The 23,725-nt window shown below is 35.7% G+C and overlaps 1 protein-coding gene and 1 long non-coding RNA gene across 3 annotated transcripts in view; both read right to left on the reverse strand.

The window, feature by feature from the left end:
• Positions 1-23,725, reverse strand: part of LOC139362086 (uncharacterized) — a 134,375-nt gene that overhangs the window by 73,217 nt on the left and 37,433 nt on the right. The gene's annotated exons all lie outside the window — the stretch shown is intronic.
• CSNK2A2I (casein kinase 2 subunit alpha' interacting protein) overlaps positions 21,011-23,725 on the reverse strand; it is a 128,047-nt gene continuing 125,332 nt past the window's right edge. For both annotated transcript variants that reach the window (XM_071092558.1, XM_071092559.1), the window contains one exon: positions 21,011-23,508. In XM_071092558.1, the coding sequence (XP_070948659.1) occupies positions 21,043-23,238 (2,196 nt within the window). In that variant the 5' untranslated portion in view covers positions 23,239-23,508 and the 3' untranslated portion in view covers positions 21,011-21,042. The remainder of the gene's footprint in view (positions 23,509-23,725) is intronic.

Raw genomic sequence — 23,725 nt, forward strand, 5'->3', positions numbered from 1 at the left:
TAGAACTGCTGAATCAAATTATATGTATTTTTTATGTTGATATAGTTTGCCAAATTACTCTCTCAAGAGATTGTTCCAATTTAAATTCTCTACACAATTTCTGACAATGAATGTTCCTCATTCGCCAAGATTCTCATCAATACAATGTGGGTAAATGGTGTTGTTTTCATTGCTATTTTTATTATTATGATTGAATTTGAGCATATTTTTACACATTTAAAAATCAATGTCATGTTTTGTTACTGAATAGTTCTTTGCACATAATTTTATCAGGAGTTTATTGATTTATGATCACTCATTAGGTAAATAACATATCCCATGTTCTCTTTTGACTACATTTTAGTCTTTTTCTATACACCCACAATTCTAATGTTTGCACATCAGATCTAGCACATTTCTCTTTTAAGACTGTTTTTCACTTTTGTGTTTACAGAAGCTATCCCATTTCAAGATCATAAAAAGTATCCATACTTTCTATTATTTATTTTTATGGTTTCATGTTTTATACAATAATTGTGAGTCATCTGATATTTTTTTACCTGCAAGAAACAAAACTATAATATAAATTTTTTTCCCTATGGCTAGCCAGTAATCCCAGTTCTATTCATTAAATAATACTTCTCTTCCAATCAATGTGGAACTTCATCTCCATTATGAATTAAACAATTTAGTTTCAATATCTGGATTCTATATTTTGTTCTGTTTACATGTTGTCTATGTCTTTGGTTATGACAGATATAAAATATTTTTTTAATTTCTCATGGAGTTGGTCACCTCTCCTTACATTGTTTTACAGCTTTTCCAACTATATTTGCAATTTTGGGCTTAAAAAGTAATTTGGGTAGGTCCAAGAAAATCTTAATATTTTATTTGCATATATTTAAATGTAGATTAATGTAGATATAATTAAAATTGTAATTTTAAAACATGTTATACAAGAACAAAGTATACTATTCCATAAAACTTTTCCCCTTAACATTATTTGAAAAATTTTTATTTTATACTTTTCTTCCATTTATCTTTACTTTTCATTACTTTCTTTTGCCGTTATGAGACCATTTATTCCATTATACTTTTGAGTTGGTTCTCATTTGTACATAGGAAGGTCACCAATTTGTATATATTCATTTATATTTTATTGTTTAGCAGTTTTTTAGTGATCCATATAATTCCGTTTACTTTTTTATCTCAGTCTTTTAAAATATGTAAAGTAGGAAGTCATGACTGCTAGAACAATTTAAAGATGACATTAGGAAAGCTGGTTCTGTCTGTCTTCATGCTCTGTCATCCCTAATGTGGGATTTTATCCTTGTAATCTCAAATATGACAGCTGTACCTCCACATATCATGTTACTCATTCAGGGAGAAGTAATAGGAATGTCCCCAGGACTTTCTGCTTACAAGGGGTATATGAGCTGAGAAGCTCTCGCCCAAAACTAACATTATCATCTCAATGACTAGAAAGGTCACAGTGTAGCTCTAAAGGAGGCTGAGAAATTAAGCATTTTCTCAATATAATCTGTAGTTTTAAAAAAAAAGCTAAGGGGGAAAGATTTGGTTTCTAGTGACTGTTCAATGATCCAGCCTATGATCACTCTGACTCTGTTCTCTCTGGTTCCTTGTTTCACTAAGACTGGATTTATTCTTTTATCTCATACACGTGTTATTATTTCCCATTACCCTGTTTCAGCCATGTAGGCCTATTTCTAGACTAAGAGTTCGGTAGGTCTGTGGCTTCAGATCTCTTAATCACTTTTCTTTTCTATTTCTGATCCAGGCGGACAGTTTTTATATTTTGGAGGCCCAGTGTTATGATTTGCAATTTCACTTGTAATATTTTACCTATCATTTTAATGGCCTTAGAGTAATGAGAGGGATGACCACAACCTATTCTTACAATAACGTCTTGACTGCTAGCATACATCACTGAAATTTTTTATTTTGAGATAATTTAGATATACATAATAGTTTCAAAAATAATATAACAATTATCAGCTATCCTTTAATACCATGCAAAACCTTAATCAAACATCAATTGAGAAATTAACTTTGAAGCACTATCATTAAACAAAATTTGTTTAGATCCACCTTTTTTCACTGTGTTCTTTTTCTGTTCCAGGATGCAATTCAAGATCCCACACTGCATTGTCCTATCTCTTTAGTATCCTCCAAACAGTACCTTAGTCTTTTCCCTTGTCTTTCACAAGGACACTTGTCAGTTACTTGGTAGACTGTCTCTCAAATTGTGCTTGTCTGATGTTTTCACATTTTTAGGTTGAAGCAATGTGTAGTTGGGAAGAATACCACAGAGGTGATACGTTCTCTGTGCATCCTTTCAGGACACACGATGTCCATAAGGATTGCTGGTAATGTTAGACTTCATCACATGGTATCTTAATCACAGTGCTGCCTGCCAGGATTCTCCACTGTAAAGTTAGCTTTCCCCTTAGTAATTACGGAATATTTGGGAAAAGTCTGTGTAAATAGCATGTTTCTGTTTAAACTTTCACCCCCTAATTTTAGTGTCTATCAGTGGATCTTGCCTGCAACAATTATTCCTATGGTGATTTTTTTTAGTTTGTTTTTTTCATCTAAATTTATTAATTGAAATTCTTCTGTGAGGAAGAGCTGCCTCTACTCCCCAGTTACTCTGTTATTTATTTACGTATGTATAGACTGACTCTTACTTTTTAAATTTTGAGTTATAATCTAATATCATAGTTATTTTTTCTGTTGCTCCAGCTGTTTCAGTTTGGGTCATTGAGAGCTCTTCCATATGGGTTCCTTGACTCTTTCTTTTTTTTCTTCTTCTTCTTTTTTTTTTTTTTTTTTTTTTTTTTGAGACGGAGTCTCGCTCTGTCGCCCAGGCTGGAGTGAGCGGTGCGATCTCGGCTCACTGCAAGCTCCGCCCCCCGGGTTCCCGCCATTCTCCTGCCTCAGCCTCCCGAGTAGCTGGGACTACAGGCGCCGCCACCACGCCCGGCTAGTTTTTTGTATTTTTAGTAGAGACGGGGTTTCACCGTGTTAGCCAGGACGGTCTCGATCTACTGACCTTGTGATCCGCCCGCCTCGGCCTCCCAAAGTGCTGGGATTACAGGCGTGAGCCACCGCGCCCGGCCTCTTTTTTCTTCTTTTTAAGCACTTCTTTGTTTCCTGGAATTACAAAATTCTCCAGTGTCCACTGAAAATGCTGCACTTTCATCCAGTTTCATTCAATAATTCCTTATCTTAGATCTGAATTAGTTAGGTCTGCAAGAGCCTTACATACTTTCATTGGAGAAAAGTATTTAGATAGCATGCTCTGGGTATGGGCTTTGCTAATTGCCACTTGGGTGTCACTGCTTCTATACCCTCTTAGTAGGTATATGTCTGTAGACCAACCCTGAGCATACACATTCATGCACACATACACACATCTGTAGCTATCTCTGTATCTATCTGTATTTATAATTATTTTTAAGTGCATATTGATTTCTCTGACTCCCATCCAGCACCATAGACTTTATTCTAGCCTCTTTGTAATTTCTCAGACCATGAAAAATCTGGCTCTCATTATCTACTTGTTTAATTCCAGTGTTCAATTAAGGTGACTTCAGAATTACTAACATTTGTCCCAGAGAGAAACAAATGTATCAACTAGAGTTCCTTAGTTATGTAGTGTCCACTAGTCCTACAGTATCCACTGAAAGAAATTTCAAAGTTGCTTCCGTCAACTCCCTTTTCCCTCATCCCCTTTAGTGTCATTATATCATGTATTTGTAACATAGATTCATTTGTCACAATCAATATTCAATCCGTCTTCCATTCTCATATCCTGGTTACATTCTTTAAAAATTCATTCTTTATGATGTGCAGTTCCATGAAGTTTGACAAATGCATACAACTGTCTATCCAAAACCACAATTTAACACAGAAACATTTCAATACCCCCAAAATTCGCTCCTATGATCCCTTTGTGGTAAACCACTGCCGTGGCCCCGAGATCTCGGCACCCTATTGTCTATTTCCCATCTCTATATACTTGCATTTTCTTTGTGTAAGATAAATAAAATTATGGTTTACAAGGTCTATGATGTCTGTGAAAGTGCATGAAGATCCATGTTGCTGTGTGAATCAGTAGTTTTTCCCTTGTTAGTGCTGAGTGGCATTCCACCACGAAGTTGAGCCACAGTGTATTTACCCATACATCTATTGAATGGTGCCAGAGTCGTTCCCAATTTTTGGAGGACATGAATAATGTTATTATAAATATTCAAATACAGATGAATGTGTGAACATATTTTCAGATACCTAGGAGTAGGATTGCTAGATATGGGGTAGATGTATATTTAAATGTTTATTACCTTTACCTCCAGCATTGTGGGAGAGTTCTATGGGCTCCACCTCCTAGACAGATATCAGTATTGCCAGTTTGGGGGTTTGTTTTGTTGTTTTTAGTTTTAGCAGCATATAGTGAAAAACACTGAGTTTGAACTTTGATCCTCTACTCACTGGCTTTAAAACCTTGGGCAAGTTACGTAACTTCTCTGCTTCAGTCCCCTAAATTGTCAAAAGTGGTTAATAATACCGCCTACCTCAAAGACTTTTAATAACTAAATGAGATAAGGAGCATAAACTCCTTAATGCTGTCTGATACATATATCTCAAAAATATTAGTTTCTAATTCTTTACCCTCTTTCTCCTCTTATCATCTTTGAATTTACTCCTTAAGTCATCAAATTTATTGAACATGTATTTTAGAACAAAACAACACTTCCAGATAAATTTAATAATTTATACCTGGACTCATAAGTTTTAAACCGTTTATTTGAAATTGTTGATTTCTTCTTTTTAACTTTAATAACTTTGATAGCATTTCTGTGCCTCTGAAATATCTTCTTTTTTGCCCTTGATTCAAATTCTAAATTTCATCCAACTCTATTGTAAATTCCACTTTTCCTATTGCTGACATATTTAAAGCCATTTCAAGCCAAAGACTGTGGCTTTCTCTAACTTTCTATGTATTCTCAAAATTAATGAAAATACTTTCAGAATTATATTGAGAACTTTTTCACAATAGACATGTTTACTTCTAATTACTTGATGTCATCTCTTGTGATCAGTGTAGGTATTTTGAAAAAGTAATCAAAGTAATTCAAATGCATTCCCTCTCAACTAGCTCACAAACCCTGATTTAGGACATAAATACCTTAATAAATATATCATTCTAATTTTTTAGGTATCTAAACATAAGGTGCAATGACCTTTCTTATTCTCAAAACTATTTTTTGCTAGCCTTAACGATTCCAAGAGATGTATTTCCAAACTGCTTTTCCAAATTCCCAGGTGACCTGAAAATTATTTTATGACTCCATTTGAGTTTGAAATGTTTGAATATATGTCCCTTAGTGTTTTCTGGTGGCCTCTAATTGTTCCAATACTGAGAAAATTAAGGAAAAGAAAATGTTTAGCATACTCTTTAATGCACAGAGGAATAAGATGATTTAAATTCTCTCATGTTTTGAAGATATATTTAAAAACAAAGGAGAGATGGGTTCCTTCTACTGAATAGCTTTTCTAAGAAACCTGAGTCACTTAATTTGTTCAACAGAAGTGCTTCTAAACTGTCAGCAATAATAATAATAATTGAACTAAATTTTTTAAATGTCAATATTACCATTCACAATGACAGAAAGAATTATAATGCTGAAAATAATCTTTAAAAGAACCTGTGCTTTTTTATTTTTAAATAAAATTGCGACTCTGCCAGTTCTTCACAGCTTAATCCAGGAAAACAGAGTTGCTCTCTGCTGAGACTAGGAAGACGTTAGAAGGAGCAAAGTTAAGAGATTGGGCAGTGATATAAGAAGAGAGATAGGAAGTTTGGTTTGTAACCTATTGAGTTTGAGATGACAAATGTCATTGGTAGATAATAAGCAAAAAGTTTGGAGTTATAATATCTGGACTAGACATTCAAGTTCAGAAATCATCAGTAAGCAGCATTGAAAGCCACGCTGTGGAAACTGAATTTAACTAGAATTGTGGTTTTGCCAGAGAATTTCAACAGAGGGAGAATGTGGCGAGAACCTTGAGGGTGTATGCAATATAATTTTTACAATGGAAGAATTTAAGCAACTATAAGAAGCATCTAGGAGGCAAAGGACACTTAAATATTTGTAAAGTGAATGAATTGTCGTCCATGGTTGTGTCAACATATAGTCAAAATAAGAGAACTAAAGGAAATGTGTGAGATGCCTTGAACTGAGATTTTAAAGTATTTGATAGTGAGAAGGTCTGGATTGTAATCATGATTTTAAAATGAAAAGGGGCAAGTAGGACAAAGAAATTATAAAAATGAGAACTCAGGATATTAAAAGGATCTTAGTTTTAATACGAGTAGAATTGAAGAGGATGAAAGTAAGCCTGGATCCAAATGAGACTGTCATGAAGTTCAAAAAATGACATAAATAAACAAATAAACAAGATAGTTGGTGATAAAATACAGCCTGATAACATGACACATAAACCCGGGGAAGGAAGTAAGGGATTAGAGAGGGAGAAACAGCCATAAGAATCAAGGAGTAAACTTCCCCTTATGAAAAAAAGACTGGTATGTATCACTCTGAAGGAAAAACTTGAGGGTTGCAGTTTCCTCAAAAAAAGCATAGCTATCAACCAATTAGCTTATTGAGAAGGAAATGATTAGAAAAGAGCTGAGCATGTCGTATAGGAAATTTTGCTAAAGGCTTGTTATGCTATAAAGCTTAAAGGAAGAATTTCAGTATTGGGGTAGGAGTTAAGATATAGGGCTAAAAATAGATGAGAGTGCTGGCCAATGGTGATGACTAAAGTCAAGAACTTTTCTCCACTGCTAACTGAAAGAGCAAATGAGATTAATACTACGTATCAAGGCAGATAGACACAAATGACAGGACCTTTATGTGTATAGCATGATCCCACATTTAAAAATAAAAATAAAAAACGAGTACATGTTTGAATTTGCAAAGGCAAAATATGGAAAGATAATAAAACCTAAATATTACTTCCTAGGAGGGAAATAATTTTGTATTTCTATAAGATACATTAAGTTATTGTCAGAATTCTTTTAAACGTGCACTATTTCTACCAGCAAAATTAATAAAAATATAATATGAGCAGAAAACATTAAAGTGTTTTATATAATGCCCATTATGGTTTTTAAAATGCTGGGAATGGAATGAAAGCTGTGACCAATTCGAAATGATATGAGAAGTTATTAACAGTAAGTAGTTCTCGCTCAGGAATGACATCACCAGACAGCTACGAAACTTTCCAACTGTTGAATGTTTCATGACAATCATTTTGACGAGGAAAAAAAGAGAGACTAAGGGGGACGGGAGTGGAAGAGAGAGAAGCAGGGACATAAAGAGAGAGAAAATGTTTTTCTGCTTACACATCCCATACAATTTCTACTAGGAAGAGAGCTAACACGGTGGGTATGTTTCATTTAAGCATATATTTTAGTTACCATATTTTTAACTGCCATGTGCCAGGTATATTTCTCTTAGGCCTGGAGAAACAGTAGTTTTCAAGACAGTCGACATCCCTGCCTTATGGGAACTTACATTCTAGAGATCAGTACTTCCCATAGACATGTAAGTAAGCCACATTTGTAGTTTAAAATTTTCTAGAAGCCATACTAAAAGAGTAAAATTTTAAAAAGTTGGTAAAATTACCATTAGTGGCATAGTTTATTTAACCCCATATATCCAATCATGATCCATTATCATTTCAGTATGTAATTATGTACCCAAAATATTGATTGAACACTGTCTGTAGCATAATGCATGATTCATCTAAAGCTAAAGAAAAGTATTTGAACGTTTTCTAATTTTTTATAAGTTGATTTGTTATTTTGAGTAAAAGTTTTTTATTTAAAGTCATTGGTGACTTTATTGAAGATTATTTCACCTTTAAAATATGTAGTTTTTAGTGTTTCCTCATAATTCTGTAACAAATTTTCTGTAATTGAAATAACTTTTACTATCTCTCCATATAAAACTGGTTTTCTTTATTGTGCTAGAATCTAAGCTATCTGAGAGTCGGCCAATATTATAAATTCAAATTTTTCTACAAAAAAATTTAAATGTCTGTTAGATATTCCATTTTGATTTCAGGCAACTAATATGCTGACTCTTTTTTATTTTTTTGATGGAAATCAAAATCACTATATAGCTGCTGAAAATGTTTCTGAATATTGTCTACTGTATTATACTTAACTTTTTTTTTTTTTTTTTTTTTTGAGACAGAGTCTCACTCTGTTGCCCAGGCTGGAGTGAGTGGTCGGATCTCAGTATACTTAACTTTTAACACAATGCCCAAATAAGTTTTCTGTGTTTCTCTGATGCAGCACATTGCAATTTCCATTTATCATAAATTTTTGACAAACTTTCCACTTTTTTGTATCTTGAATCATATTGTAAGCTTTTGCATCTTCATTTCATTCTGCACAGTAGTGTGGTTTTGTCTTAAATTTTAAAATGTGTTCATACTTACTTGTAAGCTAAAAATGTCAATTATATTATAATCAGAACTATATTATGTATTTTATCTTAATTTCCAATTACAAGTTATATAAGTGTTACTGTAACTGATGTATTCTGCATAAAATAATTAAATAATTATAATCTTACATCAGTGTGCAAAGAAAAAACATTTAAAACGTATGAATCCATTGATATCAACTGGATCCATGATTTGCTTGTGCCTTATACTGGAAATGCACACTACAATAAAACAATAATATCTTAAAGTGATGCAATATTTAAGGGAAATGTAGTCCTATCAAAACAATAATGGTGTTTGTCGGAAAAATGTTTACACTGCTTCAGTTTTTAATTTTAAAATGTGGCACTAACCACATTTCAAGTATTCAATAGCCATATTTGACTAATGGTCATTGTATTGGAAAGTGCAGTTCTAGCCATTAAAAAAATATTTCACCTACATGTAGACTATATAGTACTAGACTAAGCCCTTTTCTGGAAATCAATTTCTTCTTTGGTAAAACCAGAATTATGAAATACTTCCAACTTCATAGAATATTATGCAACTGTAGGGAAGCTCGCACATTGGAGATGATAAAATGTTCTTTCTTTGACTCTCTAAACAATTTCATAAAAATTCTTTCAATAATTTTTCATACCTAAGACAGTGATATGATCTATTCAGAATTATAGATTTATAGTAAATGTATCAAGGTATTTTATATGGGATAGAATTGGAAAGTGCAAAATATGATCTCCAGTGAAGGGAAGACTTTTCTCCCCCAAACAAATGGTTTTTGTATTTTATTATTGAAAATAAAGAAATAATAAATGAAATGTTTCCTCTAATAGACAATTCAGTGAAATTGCAAACTGTGAAGAGATGAGGGCTGATTTAGAGTTTAGTTATGAATAAGAATACCAAGTACGTATACTATGATGACACTTCATGTTACAGATTTCAATAGCTTTCTTTTTATCACAAATGATATGATATGGTTTCGATCTTTTAAAAATTAAATCATTTTCCATTTATTATGTATCTCTGACATGTTACACCTTTTTGATGAGAAGTGTGTGATTATCCTACAGTTCATAGTCTGAAGTACTGAAATTAACACTTCTTTAGTGAAAGAGTCTGACTCTCCAGTGTTACTTTTTCAAACACTTCTTACTTGGTAGTGTAATCCTGGCACAAATCCCAGAATGTGATTCTAACACATCATTTTCCTCACTGTAGGAATTAATACAAGCTTTAGGAAAATCATTTTCTCTAAGTAACAGAAATTGCTCTTAGCCCAACTCCTTATACTTCCTACCTAGAACCAAATACTCATTTAAATACTTATTGGCAAGGCATTTGATGAGGGTAAGACACTCTACAATGTGAAGTAAGAAGGGAAAGAAGATATGCTACAGTTTCTTAGCTTTTAGGGCCCTTACAATCTCATAGGTGACATGGAAATTAATAAATCAAAAGGATTGGCCAGGCGCGGTGGCTCAAGCCTGTAATCCCAGCACTTTGGGAGGCCGAGACGGGCGGATCACGAGGTCAGGAGATCGAGACCATCCTGGCTAACACAATGAAACCCCGTCTCCACTAAAAATACAAAAAAAATTAGCCGGGCGTGGTGGCGGCGCCTGTAGTCCCAGCTACTCGGGAGGCTGAGGCAGGAGAATGGCGGGAACCCGGGAGGCGGAGCTTGCAGTAAGCCGAGATCGCGCCACTGCACTCCAGCCTGGGCGACAGAGCGAGACTCCGCCTCAAAAAAAAAAAAAAAAAAAAAAAAAAAGTATTTATTTGTAAATATAATTAAGGATCCCCAGGCCAGGTGCAAAGAAATGCAAAGCAAGAAGAATCTCTGGCCTAGAGTGATAGACAAGAATGTTGCTATACTGTTAATAGAGTGGAGCTCAAGTAATGGATAACATATTAAAGTAGCTGGATATGGAAGTTGGGTCTTTTAAATTGGGCTAAGCAACGTGAACAAGATCTGAGAGGCAAAAAAAAAAAAAAAAATGGGAATATTTGAGAAATTGCAAGAAGCAATAATTAAATGGAGTTTGAGGTATACTATGGATGGAGTACACTGAGAGAGTAGTTGTGAGTGAGAGTTTGATATAGACAAGATTGTGGGGGACCCTATGTGGCAGGCTGAGCAGTCTGGACTTTGCTTAATTAACGATAGGCAGCTTTGACCTGGATAGTGATGGTCAAAGTGGAATATAAAGATTTACAGGTAGAAGAGGGACTGCCAAAGAATCTTGTAATTAGTGCTTGTAATTAGTATGGATCTCAGGTCATTATTATTCTAAATCATCAAAACATGGTTAAATTGTGTTACCAAACTGTAATTGTTAAAGCCCCATGGATCAATAAATATTTGAAAATGTAACAAAATATTAATAAAGTAAGGAATGATGCTATTTATTTCAGAAATACTGTGTGCCAAATGCTCACCATCTATTATCTCTCCTTGTTGAGGAAACAGATTTTCACAGTAATCAAATAACTTTCCAAAGCTGCGCAGTTAGTGACAGAACCAGAGTTTGAGTGTATCTGAGCCTAGGAGTGCAAAGCGCGTAATTGCTGTCCCTTAATGTTAAAGTGAACGTTCATGTTTTCAACCTGGAAGAGGAACGAATATGCAGACCTGAGAGATAATATAACCGCGATGGAGTGAATGTTTGTGTCCCTCCAAAATGTGTATGTCAAAGCCTATTCTCCAATGTGATAGTTCGGAGGTGGCGTTTTGGGGGTTGATTAAGTCATGAATGGATTAGTACCCTTATAAGCAGATAAAGAGAGGGGAGCCATGTGAGGACACAGTGAGAAGCTTCCTCTAGAACTAAGAAGTGGATCCTGACCAGACACTGAATCTGCCAGCACTTTGATCTTGGAGTCAGTCTCCCGAATTGTGAGAAATAAATTTCTGCTGTCTAGAAGCCACTGCTTTATGGTATCTTGTTATAGCAGCCCGAATGACTAAGACAATAATTAAATCCATTTCTTTTTTATGAAAGACGTTAAGGGACAGAGAATTTAAATGATTTTCAGAGATTACAGAGTTTTTTTGGGAAATGACTTGTATAAAATGAACAATGTATTTTATGTAACTGAAAGAATTGAGAAATGAGCCTAATTGCATTTTCATTCCTTTTTTTTTTCTTTTTTTTTAATCTTAAGCACCTCATATAGTTCATTAATGTAAATAATCCTTAATGTGAGTGGTGGTTAAGACCATGTAAATGGGCCAGGTACGGTGGCTCACGCCTGTTATCTCAGCACTTTGGGAGGCCGAGGCTGGCAGATCACGAGGTCAGGAAATCGAGACCATCCTGGCTAATGCGGTGAAACCCCGTCTCTACTGAAATTACAAAAAACTAGCCGGGAGCGGTGGCGGCGCCTGTGGTCCCAGCTACTCGGGAGGCTGAGGCGGGAGAATGGCGTGAACCCGGGAGGCGGAGCTTGCAGTGAGCCGAGATCGCGCCATTCACTCCAGCCTGGGGGACAGAGCAAGACTCCGTCTCAAAACAAAAAACAAAAAAAATGTAAATAGGTCTTATTATATTAACACATGATCAATTAACATGACATAATAGTAACTAGGCAGAGTTATTACAAGGATTTGGAATGATGTAAACAAAAGCAGGAAGAAAAGAACTTACATACTATGTGATCAAGTGGGGAATAGTTAGATTTAGCTATCCTTTTGAATTTAAGGACATTCTGCGAAAGAGCATGAAACAATCCTAGAAAATGTAAACTTAAACTCTTTTTCCTTACAGCTACATAAACTCAATTTTTCAAAAGGCTAAGTTACTGCCCAGGATCCTCTAACTTGTAAGTGTGAAAAGCAGGTTCAGTGTCTTACACAGGAAATTCACCAATTCTCGCATTCTATGGGGGCGGGGGCGGGGGTGGGGTGGTGGCAGAGAGGGCCTGAAGTTGTTGGGGAGGGACTGGAAAACTAAATGCAGTTCGACGTTGAGCTATAATAAAAGACGAATTTGCGAATTTTCCTAAAGAAAGGGAAAAGCCAATAAAAGAGGTTTAAACTGAGAGGTTTTTTCTGAAGCATCTATTTGACAAATAATTTATATAGATTACTCCAGATCAGAAGGAAAATAAGGAGGAAGAAGTAGAGGAGAAGCAGAATGAGAACAAAAGAAAAAAGAGACAAATATCACTTCATTACAATAAATCTCAACAACTTGAAAAATAGTTTTGAATGAAGAAAGTCAATCCAGTTGGCAGAGAAGCAAAATTTTAGTAGAGAGCCTGAAGAAGAAAGAGAGGGAGACCAAGAATCTAGTCCACTAGCCTCTCCCAAACTCTGTTCCACTCTCATGAAGCGTACATCCTTGTTCTTTACTAATCCTCCAGGCACCCAACTGTCAATCATTTACCTTAGTGATTCCTTTTCTTCATGTGTATTAAACTAAAAATTGGTAAAATGATATAAAAGTTAATCAAATGAATTAATAATCATCTGTACATTTAAAAGTTGTAAATTCAACAGATTTGGAAAACAGAACTAAAAGTATATAAATATCACACTAAGATTTATATACTGATACAAGGTTTCTTTGACTGTATTAATGTTTTTGACTGCATAATTATTTGGTTAGGGGATATCCTGTGCATGGTATATTTAGCCACATCCCTGGCCTTCACCTAGTCATGACCTAGAATGTGTAGAACATCTATCTAGTTATAACAATCAAAAATATCTCCAGACATTACTAGATAATGCTGAAAGCAAAATCAACCCTGGTTAAGAACCACTCTTAATTACATATTGAAATGGAAAACTGTTTGATATATGGTGTAAAGTAAAATTTATTACTAAAATGGATTTTACCTTTTTTAACTTTTTAATGTAGCTATAAGAAATTTTTTAATTACATATAATTCATATTAAATTTGTATTGGGAAGCACTGTGGCAACCAGCATTCCTCTCTGTTTAATACTCTAAAGCAGTGTTCCTCAAACTCTTAATGTACATAAAACTTACCTAAAGATTTTATAAAAATTCAAATTAAAATTCAGTACATTTGAGGTGGGGTGAGATTCTGTATTTATAAGGTCCTTGATGATATTGATGCTCCTAATCCATGGATCAAATGTTGTACAGCATAACTCTTGGGAACTTTCCATATGTATGCAAAATAGGACATAAAAACGAATGTCAATGCAACACTATTTGTCATAATAAAAAGATGTGAACACTGTTCACCCAAAAGGGAATATATAAATTGTAGTAAGTTCACACTACATAGTTATATAATACATATTTATATGTGTGTATGTGTGTGTATACATATACATGACCAGTAAAAAATGAACATGAACTATATCATGCCAGGATAAATCTCAAAAACGTAATCCAGATCAAAAACCACATATTTCAAAATGTTACGTACATTAAGATAAAATATATTCAAAGTTAAAAACTTGCAGAAGAATAGATTGTTATGGACTCAAAAATATTTACTAAATTTCTTCGACAAATATGATTCACAGCAAGTTCATAACAATGGTTATTTCTGAGGAGTGAAAGATATTGGGATCCTGGATGTTTATACACACTGGAGTTAGCATATGTATCAATAATGTTTTATTTCTTTAACACACGAAGTAAATGAAACCAGTGAGGTTTGGGAAACTCCACCCAGAGGCAGAAAAAATGGAGGAAAAAATGGGTGGCTTCATGGGCCAGGTCCCTGGCCCTACTGCTGTGTGCAGCCTTGGGACTTGGCACCCTGTGTCCCAGCCATTCTAGCCATAGCTAAAAGGGGCCAAGATACAGCTCAGGCCATAACCTCAGAGGGTGCAAGCCCCAAACCTTGGCAGCTTCCACATGGTGTTGAGCCTGTGTGTGCATGTTTTTCTTAGGCCTTGGAGCCTGTGAAGTGAGGGGCTACTGTGAAGGTCTCTGACGTGCTCTGGAGACATTCTCCCCATTGTCTTGGTGATTAACATTTGGCCCCTCTTTCCTTATGCAAATTTCTGCAGCCAGCTTGAATTTCTCCTCAGAAAATGGGATTATCTTTTCTATTGCATAATCAGGCTGCAAACTTTCCAAACCTTTCTGCTCTGTTTCCCTTTTAAAACTTAATGCTTCTAACAGCATCCAAGTCACCTCTTGAATCCTTCACTGCTTAGAAATTTCTTCTTCCAGATACCCTAAAGCATCTCTCTAAAGTTCAAAGTTCCACAAATCTCTAGGGCAGGGGCAAAATCCCCCAAGTCTTTTTGCTAAAACATAACAAGACTCACCTTCCCTCCAGTTCCCAGCAAGTGCCTCGTCTCCATCTGAGACCACCTCAGCTTGGATTTCATTGTCTGTATCACTATCAGCGTTTTAGTCAAAGCCATTCAACAAATCTGTAAGAAGTTCCAAACTTTCCCATACTTTCCTGTCTTCTTCTGAGCCCTCCAAATTGTTCCAAGCTCTGCCTGTTACCCAGTTCCAAAGTCGCTTCCACATTTTCAGGTATCTTTACAGCAGCACCCCACTCTACCAGTACTAGTTTACTGTGTTAGTCAGTTTTCATGCTGCTGATAAAGACATACCCAAGACTGGATAATTTATAAAGAAAAGGAGGTTTAATGGACTCACAGTTTCACATTGCTGGGGAAGCCTCACACTCATGGAGGAAGGTGAAAGGTACATCTTACATGTCAGCAGACGAGAGAGAATGAGAACCAAGAGAAAGGGGAAACCCCTTATAAAGCCATCAGATTGCTTGAGACTTATTCACTAGCATGAGAACAGTATGGGGGAAACCACTCCCATGATTCAATTATCTCCCACTGTGTCCCTGCCACAACACATGGGAATTATAAGAGCTATAATTCAAGATGAGATTTGGGTGGGGACACAGTCAAACCATATCACCCAGTAGTAACCACTTTTTTCAACATTTTGGTATTTTACTTCCAGTCATTTCATCTTTCTCATATATATGAAACAGATATTACACAAGTGCACACATAGACACACATCATTTTAATGTTTTACAAAGTAAGATCATATATAAACTGTACTTGATCTATCTTACAATTTGATATGCTCTACTTAAATCATAAATGATATAGCCTCCTTGCTTTTCTCTGCTCTCTCTTATCTAAAGCTTCTGTTCAAAACTTAGATACAGTAGTTTAGCTATCTCTTCTTTGTTTCATTTTCCTCTTCCATCGCATGCTCAGGATCACTAGCCAGGCCCAAGAGCTCTCACGAAATATTTTCCAAACATAGATAGTTCTACTTCTAAAATAAATATTGGTGCAATACTTATAATAACAAATATTATTGCTAGGAAAATATCACCTGAACATATTATAGTCTATTTAAATACCTTTCTATAAATGAACAATTTCTCACAATTATAAGCAAACAGCAATGGTTACTTATAAGTCTACATTGTCACAATAATTTTTTTAAAATAAATTTCAAGGAGGAATTTTGTGTATGGAAACAGTTGTGTATATTATAAAGGCTTTGATATTATTGTCAAATTATTATCCACATGTTTCATAACATTTTACCTTAACTAGTACGATTGAATGTGAAAACTCATAGGACCTACTTTCTGTCTTTTGACTGTTAAGTACTATGTTCTCATATCCAGCCTTTTCTATTTAAGGCAAAAAGCATTATTAAGGTGCTATTAATTTTTTTCTATTCTATTTTAGATAATTTTTCCCTCAAATATAGTAAGTTGTGAGTCCTTCTACCCTTCCTTAAATATTTTCTCATCTGCAAAAGATTTGACAGAAGTTTACTGACCTTTCTGGCACTAACACCTGTTGTTCCCTATGTTGGAATTTTCCTGGTATCTCAGTAGAAGCTGGAAGAGAGATAATTGAATATGTGTTGCTTGTATAGACATTTTTACCTATAAACTCCATCCAGTTTTATTTACAAATTAAAATACCAGAAAAATATAGGTTAAAGAATTCTCTGGGAACAAAACTTGAAGGTAGATACTGTTGGAATTAAGAAAAAGATAAATAACTTCCTATAGCACAGAAAAGTTCAGAACAACTAAATCATAGTCCATAAAATAAAGGAAAGAAGTAGAAAGATGCTACAATGAAACACAAAGTTTAGAAAACAAGCTAAAAGGTGAAAAATTAAACAGTAAGTTGCATCAATAAATAAAAATCCGTTGAACTACTCAGTTTAAACTAATTCAACAAACATTTATATTTAGTATGATCCAGGTACCACCAGGTCTTGAGGAGTTAGTGGTGAACAAAATATACACAGGACCTCTACTCATGAAATTTAGTCTAGTAGATATTAAAAAAAAAAACAATTACAAGTTATGAGCTTCATCAGAGCATAGTTCAAGATGAATATAACATGTGTCAAAATGGTTTTCTAAAGAGGTTGCAGTAAGCCTTGATAGCATACATCAGTTCTTTCTCATCATATTTGATATTAAAATGCTAGAAAGAAACACTTTTGACATAAGAAATAAGACAAAGACAATTGCCATCATCAGTAACATTTTTATGTAAATTCTTACCAAAACAACAGGTGGAGAGAATTATCCATATTAATCTTAGGAGAAAGATGCAGAACAATAAAAAAATTACTTATTTCAAAGAATTAAAAAAGAGGAATATCTGGGATACATGTGCAGTGTGCAGGTTTGTTATATAGGTATACCTGTACCATGATTGTTTGCTGCACCTATCAACCCATCATCTAAGTTTTAAGCCCCACATGCATTTGGTATTTGTCCTAATGCTTTCCCTCTCCTTGACACCTTCCCCTGGACCCCCTCCCCCAGAAAGGCCCCAGTGTGTGATGTTCCCTTCCCTGTGTCCATGTGCTCTTATTGTTCAAGTCCCACCTTTAAGTGAGAACATGTAGTGTTTGGTTTTCTGTTCTTGTGTTAGTTTGCTGAGGATGATAGCTTTCAGCTTCATCCATGTCCCTAGAATGGATATGATCACATTCTTTTTTATGGCTGTATAATATTCCATGGTGTATACGTGCCACATTTTCTTTATCCAGTGTATCATTAATGGGCATTTGGGTTGGTTCCAAGTCTTTGCTATTGTAAGTAATACTGCAATAAACATATCTGCCCATGTGTCTTTATAGTAGAATGATTCATATTCCTTTGGGTATATACCCAGCAATGGGATTGCTGAGTCAAATGGTATTTCTGGTTTTAGATCCTTGAAGAATCACCACACTGTCTTCCACAATGATTGAACTAATTTACACTCCCACCAACAAGTGTAAAGGCGTTCCTATTTCTCCACAGCCTCACCAGTATCTATTGTTTCCTGACTTTTTAATAATCGCCATTCTTACTTGATTAAGATGATATCTCATTGTGGTTTTGATTTGCAACTTAAAGTAAAATTATATATGTATATATACATACACATACATATACACACACATTTTTTAAAAGGATCCTGAAATAAGAGAGGCCAGATGATGACACATAACCCCACAAGCAAGGTGGGCCCAACTGTTATAATGAACAGTGAAGTTGGAGTAGCAGCCATAAGGTCCTGAAAACAAAGGCGCTGTGAAGTTGGTTAAAAGAATGCTGGTGGCAAAATACATGAACAGCAAACAAGAGATTTAGTTACTCTATACAATCAAAAGAAATTATGGTCTCCAGATATTTGAAAATTAAATAATGTATTTCTAATAACTAATGGTTCAAAGAAGAAATCAAGAAAGAAATTATAAAATATTTTAACTGAATTAAAATGGAAACACAACTTACTGATAAAAAGAATGAACTGTTGATGGAAGAAACAACATGAATAAATCTCAAAATAATTATTCTTTTTTTGTTCAAAATAATTATTCTATGTATAAGAAGACAGATAGAAAAGAATACATACTGCACAATTCCATTTATGTAAAACTCTAGATTATAGAGACTAACATATAGTGACAAAATGCGGACCAGCAGTTGTTTGGAGGGCAAGAAGGATAGAAGAGAGAGATTACAAAGTGGTATGAGAAAATGTTTGAATGTCATCATCAGTTTTTTCTTATCTTTATGTATAATTATCTTGATTGTGATGATGTTTTCATGGTTGTTGACATTTGTCCAAACTTATAAAATTGTATATTTTAAACATGTATGGTTTACTGCATGTCAATTATATCTCAGTAAGACTCTTAAGAAATAAAGTTTCTATAACTCTAAAAAATGGAGGAAGAACTTCAATAGCATTAACTCAATATCAATATCAACACATACTTTAGGACATTTACTCTGTTCCCAAAGACTAGGCAAAGAAAAGAAAAAACAGTAAAACATACTGTACAAAGTTTTCAGTCTTAAGTGAAGAGAGATAAGAAATGGTTGCAAGATAGTGTGGTTAAGAGCAGTACAACGATTAAACACAGAATTTCCTGGCAAGACGAAGGCCAACTAACCCCTTTGTAAGTGAATCAAGAAAAGGCTTCCCTTAAGATGTTAACACAAAGCAGAGCCCTAGAGGATAAAAATGGATAAATGGAAAGATCTTTCTAGACAGCAAAATTGTTTATTTAAAATGTAGGATGTAAGAGAAGGCTGGACACATTCTATGCATTATAAAGAAACCAGCATGCCTGAAGCATTGGTAGGAGGCTGGAATAGAAGAGGAAATCCATTTTGAGAGGTTATCTTTGTTCAATCAGGAAAGGAATTTAGACTTTTCACAGAAAACAATGGGCAGTGATTAAAGGATTATAAGCAGTACAGTGGCTGCTTATAACTACAGCCACACCACAGTTGTGCTATGACCACAACTAGCAGGATGGCAGTAGGGATGGAAAAAACGGGCTGGATTTTAGAAAATAATAAGGCCATAGAATTCATGATGTTAGAGAGGGATAAGCAATGGGAAAAACATGCCACCATGGTGACAAATTTATGTCTCAGAAATATGTTCAAAAGTCAATGTGTATGTTTACAAGTTGTATTAGAGATCTCTAAGGGACAGAACTAATAGGATAGATGAATATGTGAAGGGAGTTTATTAAGAGAATTGGCTCACACAATCACAAGGTTAAGTCCCACAATAGGCTTTCTGCAAGCTGAGGAGCCAGGAAGCCAGTTGGAGTCTCAAACTCAAAAGTAGGGAAGCCAACAGTGCAGCCTTCAGTCTGCGGCCGAAGATCGGCAAATCACTGATGCAAGTCCAAGATTCCAAAAGCTGAAGAACTTGGAGTCCGATGTTCGAGGGCAGGAAGCATCCAGCATGGGAGAAAGATGGAGACAAGAAGTCTCAGCGAGTCTGCTCTTTCCACCTTCTTCTGCCTGCTTTATTACAGCCACATTGGCAGCTGATTAGATGGTGTCCACCCACATTGAGGGTGAGTATGCCTCCCCCAGTCCACTGATTCCCTCACAGACACACCCAGGGACAATACTTTGCACTCTTCAATCCAATCAAGTTGACATTTAATATTAACCATCACACAAGTTATTTTCATATCTAAGTGATAAATGGCTATGACCACAACTGGCAGGGTGGCAATGAGGATGGAAAAAAAAAAAAAAAAAAGAGCTGGATTCTAGAAGTAATAATGCCATAGAATTAACGAAGTTAGAGAGGAACAAGCGATGAGAAACACACCATGACATTATAGTGACAAATGATAGGGAATACAGGAGCCGAGAATTATAGATTCAAAGATGTAAACTCTAAGTGTAAAAATGATGAATTCCGGCTTGGCCATGTGGAGCTTGAGATGCCTGTACTATGCTCCAGTTGGAAATGTCCAATATGTAGTCCAGTGACCAGAAAAGATGTAGAGTGGAGAAGTGGGATTGTGAGTCATTAGTGTATTTAAGAGAGTATGTAAATTCTAGCCATTGGAAGTGGAAATTAACACTTAAGGTAGGTAAGTAAGGCAACTCCCTGTCTTCCCACTACCAGTAGACCCAGTGGAACAAAAACATTTTTTATTAACTCGTTTTGTTTGTATAGATAGCCATGATGAACAGGTGACTTAAAAGCCCATAATTAAAATATCAACACAGTCAGCATTGAGTAGGATTATTTGTAACAGTAGTTATTCTTTCTTCATATTTATTAACTAAAGTTGAATAAATCATTGACTTCAGAGTGCAGGATATTGACATAGAAGAATTTTCCCTACAAACACATAATTGAAAGGATTTCTCTTTATAGATTTTCTTACCCATTGAACATGATCTGATTTTTCATTAAACATAGGGAAACAGATTAGCATAGATTGGCTTCTGAGGAAAGAGAATATTAATGAGCTAGATACATTTAAGACAGATGAAGTATTTCTGGTCTATGGCCAACTATATTAAATTCAACAATAATTACAAAGTGGCTACTATAAGCCAGACATTCAGTCAAAAACATGGGATTCAGTTTTGGGCTTCTAGAAGATCATAGTCTATTATTTAACTAGAAAATAGACCTTGGGGTAATAGTTCCCTGGAACTCAAACACTAGTCTCAAAGAACTAAGAGATCAATGCCTTCAAACAGACTAAAAGTTAATTTAATCACAATTTCTCATTTCGTCCGGAAAAATTTGAACAGTGTATTTGCTCTCTTTCTCCATTTTACTGTATTGTTGTTCCTCACAGGCTTTGTTTTGAGAGATGATGACTGGCTTCGACTTGGTTTTCTGGGATGCAGCTGGTAATCTTTACTACATATAAACTCAAGCCAGGAGACCCCTGCAGGCAACCGATGGTAACTACGTACCTTAGGGAATACACGGCGTGAGAGAGTGAGGGTGATACACTCTTTGGAAGGAGGGGGAGAAGAGGGTGAGATGGAAGAGGAGGAAGAAGATGAAGAGGAGGAGGCAGAGGCAACAGAGTAGGAGGAGGAGGTGGTGGAGGAAGAGGAAGTGGAGGAGGAGGAGGGTGGGAGCAGGGATTGTGGCTGAGAATTTTTTTTTTTGACATAAAACAGCCAGTCAATAGCCTGGGGCTGTTGGCCTATAACTTTGTTTTCAGGGGCTGCCGTCCACCATTTTTGCTTCATATTAAGTCCCTGGATATCCCGTTCAGATGGTTGGAAAAACTGTGGTGTCTTCTCTACTCCTTCAAGGTTGTCTTCAGGGGCTTCATTAGGCTGGTTTTCTTTCACAGGGGATGGGCGACAAGATGAGAAAGTCTCTGGTAGAGAAAGGACAAGAACTAATTTCACTTCTATTTTGCCCTCAGAATTGGCCTCAGGTGTTGGTATGACAGAAAGTGTTGCACAACGAGGATTTTTCTTTCCTCTAAAATGGTTACATGGAGATTTTATGCAGGAAGCACAAGCTAAGCAAACCACATAATTTGATGACAGGCGAGGACCAGGATGAGGATTTGGCCTTCCCCTCATCCTTCGAAACAAAATCTGCCTACAGAGATCCCTCTGTATTCTGGTCTTTGAGATAGAATTGACGATTTTATTTACAACATCATCAGGGACGGTTCCACCTTTAACAATGCAGGGCTGACTATACTTTAAAGTCCATGGAATTTCTTTATTTGATTCTGTCTTTGGAGAAATCTCAAAGGTGCTTTTACTCTGGAGTCTGAAACCTAATGTTGAAGCAGCTGTGTTCCTGGTGCAGTGTTTGGAGCTTGATAATAATTGACCTGAGACATTTGTTTTTGGATGGGGTGATGGCAGATGTGTGACTCTGTGTTTGTCATTTGGTGAAGTGGTATTCTGAAACTTGGAGTGACAGACGGGTGAACTGGGAGTCTGGAAGTTACAATCAAGCATAAACATTGGCTGAGAATTGAGCTGAAACAATGGTAAAATCTCAGATGGGTGGACAAAATATGATGATGCTGATTGTCTTGCTTTTGAATGGGACAATGGTAAGTTTGCAACATTGGGGTTAGAGTTCAATATAGGTATTTTCTGAAATCTAGAGTCAAGTGATGGAGAGGTAAGAGCCATTTGATTGGGTTTGAAAGAAGGTGATGTCCAAAATAAGTCACTTGTTTGAAGTTTTGTGTTGAGTGATGGTGAACTCAAAGATCTTTGATTGTGCTGCAATAAAGATGTCCAAAGGCAGTCCAATGAGGATGTTTTCTGAGGTTTGGATTGAAGTAATGTCGAGCTAAGGGCTTTTCGTTTGGGTCTTAAGGAAGATGATGTCGAAATGATGTTTATGGAAGGTATTTCTTGATTTTGGAGGTGAAATAATGATGAACTTGAGACCCTTTGATGAGAAGACTTCAATGAAGGTGATCGCCAGCAAACATCTAGGCTTGGAGATGTTGTCTGAGGTTTAGAGAAGGGCAATTGTGAACTCAGGGTTGTTTGATTGAGCTCCTGTGATGACGTCATTTTGAGGTCAGATGAAGATGTCGTTTGAGCTTTGAAGTGCAACAAATGAGAGTTCAGAGCTCTTTGAGCAGGCCACAATGAACTTCTCCAGTGGAGGCCTAGTGAAGGTGTGTTCTGATGCTTGGCATGGGACAATGGTGAATTCAGAATCCTATCACAGAAGCTCTTTGAAATTTTGTTCTGAGATTTGGGAGATGGTAATACTGAGCATCTCCAGACCTTCCTCTTGGAGCCCAGTGGAAGTTCTGCAAGGGGATTGCCATGGGATTGCACTTTGGCTACAGGTTGGTTATTGAATTGATTTAGTTTTTCACCTGTACGTTGATGTGTTAATGAATTGGCTGAGGACAGTTGGTAGAAATAGTCTAATGGCACAAAGTGTTGACCATAATATGCTAATGGCACCATCTTGTGTTGTGGTAGAGGTCTTTTTAAAAGCAGTTAGCTTGTGGGGATGTTTTAGTAACTGTTAGTCTTTTAGCTGGAATCCATGGAAAATGGATACTTTTACATAACAGTTGCTAGCTTATATCTTGTAATATTTCTGTTAATTCTCAAATATTATAGACTATTCCAAAATTGAAGTGCGGACGAGATTGAAAAAGATTGTCACCATTTGAGATTATCTTCAGTATTTTCTTTAGTTTCCTATACTTTTTTCTCCTGAGTAAATAATGCCTGTTAACAAAATAGTAAGGAGAGGTCAGAAGAGGTCCTGATAGAAATATTAATTTTCTTAAGTACTCTCTTGTAGTGACTAGAGCACAGGTGTTATGTCAAATTCCAGCTACAATGTGTATTGCAGCCACTTAGTGTATCGCTATGCATATCTTTTGAATTAAACTTTCAAAACCCCAATTCACCATCTGTAAAATAGACAAATATGATATTTAAC

This window comes from Macaca nemestrina, chromosome 2 (genome assembly GCF_043159975.1).
Source record: "Macaca nemestrina isolate mMacNem1 chromosome 2, mMacNem.hap1, whole genome shotgun sequence".
Classification (NCBI taxonomy): Eukaryota; Metazoa; Chordata; class Mammalia; order Primates; family Cercopithecidae; genus Macaca; species Macaca nemestrina.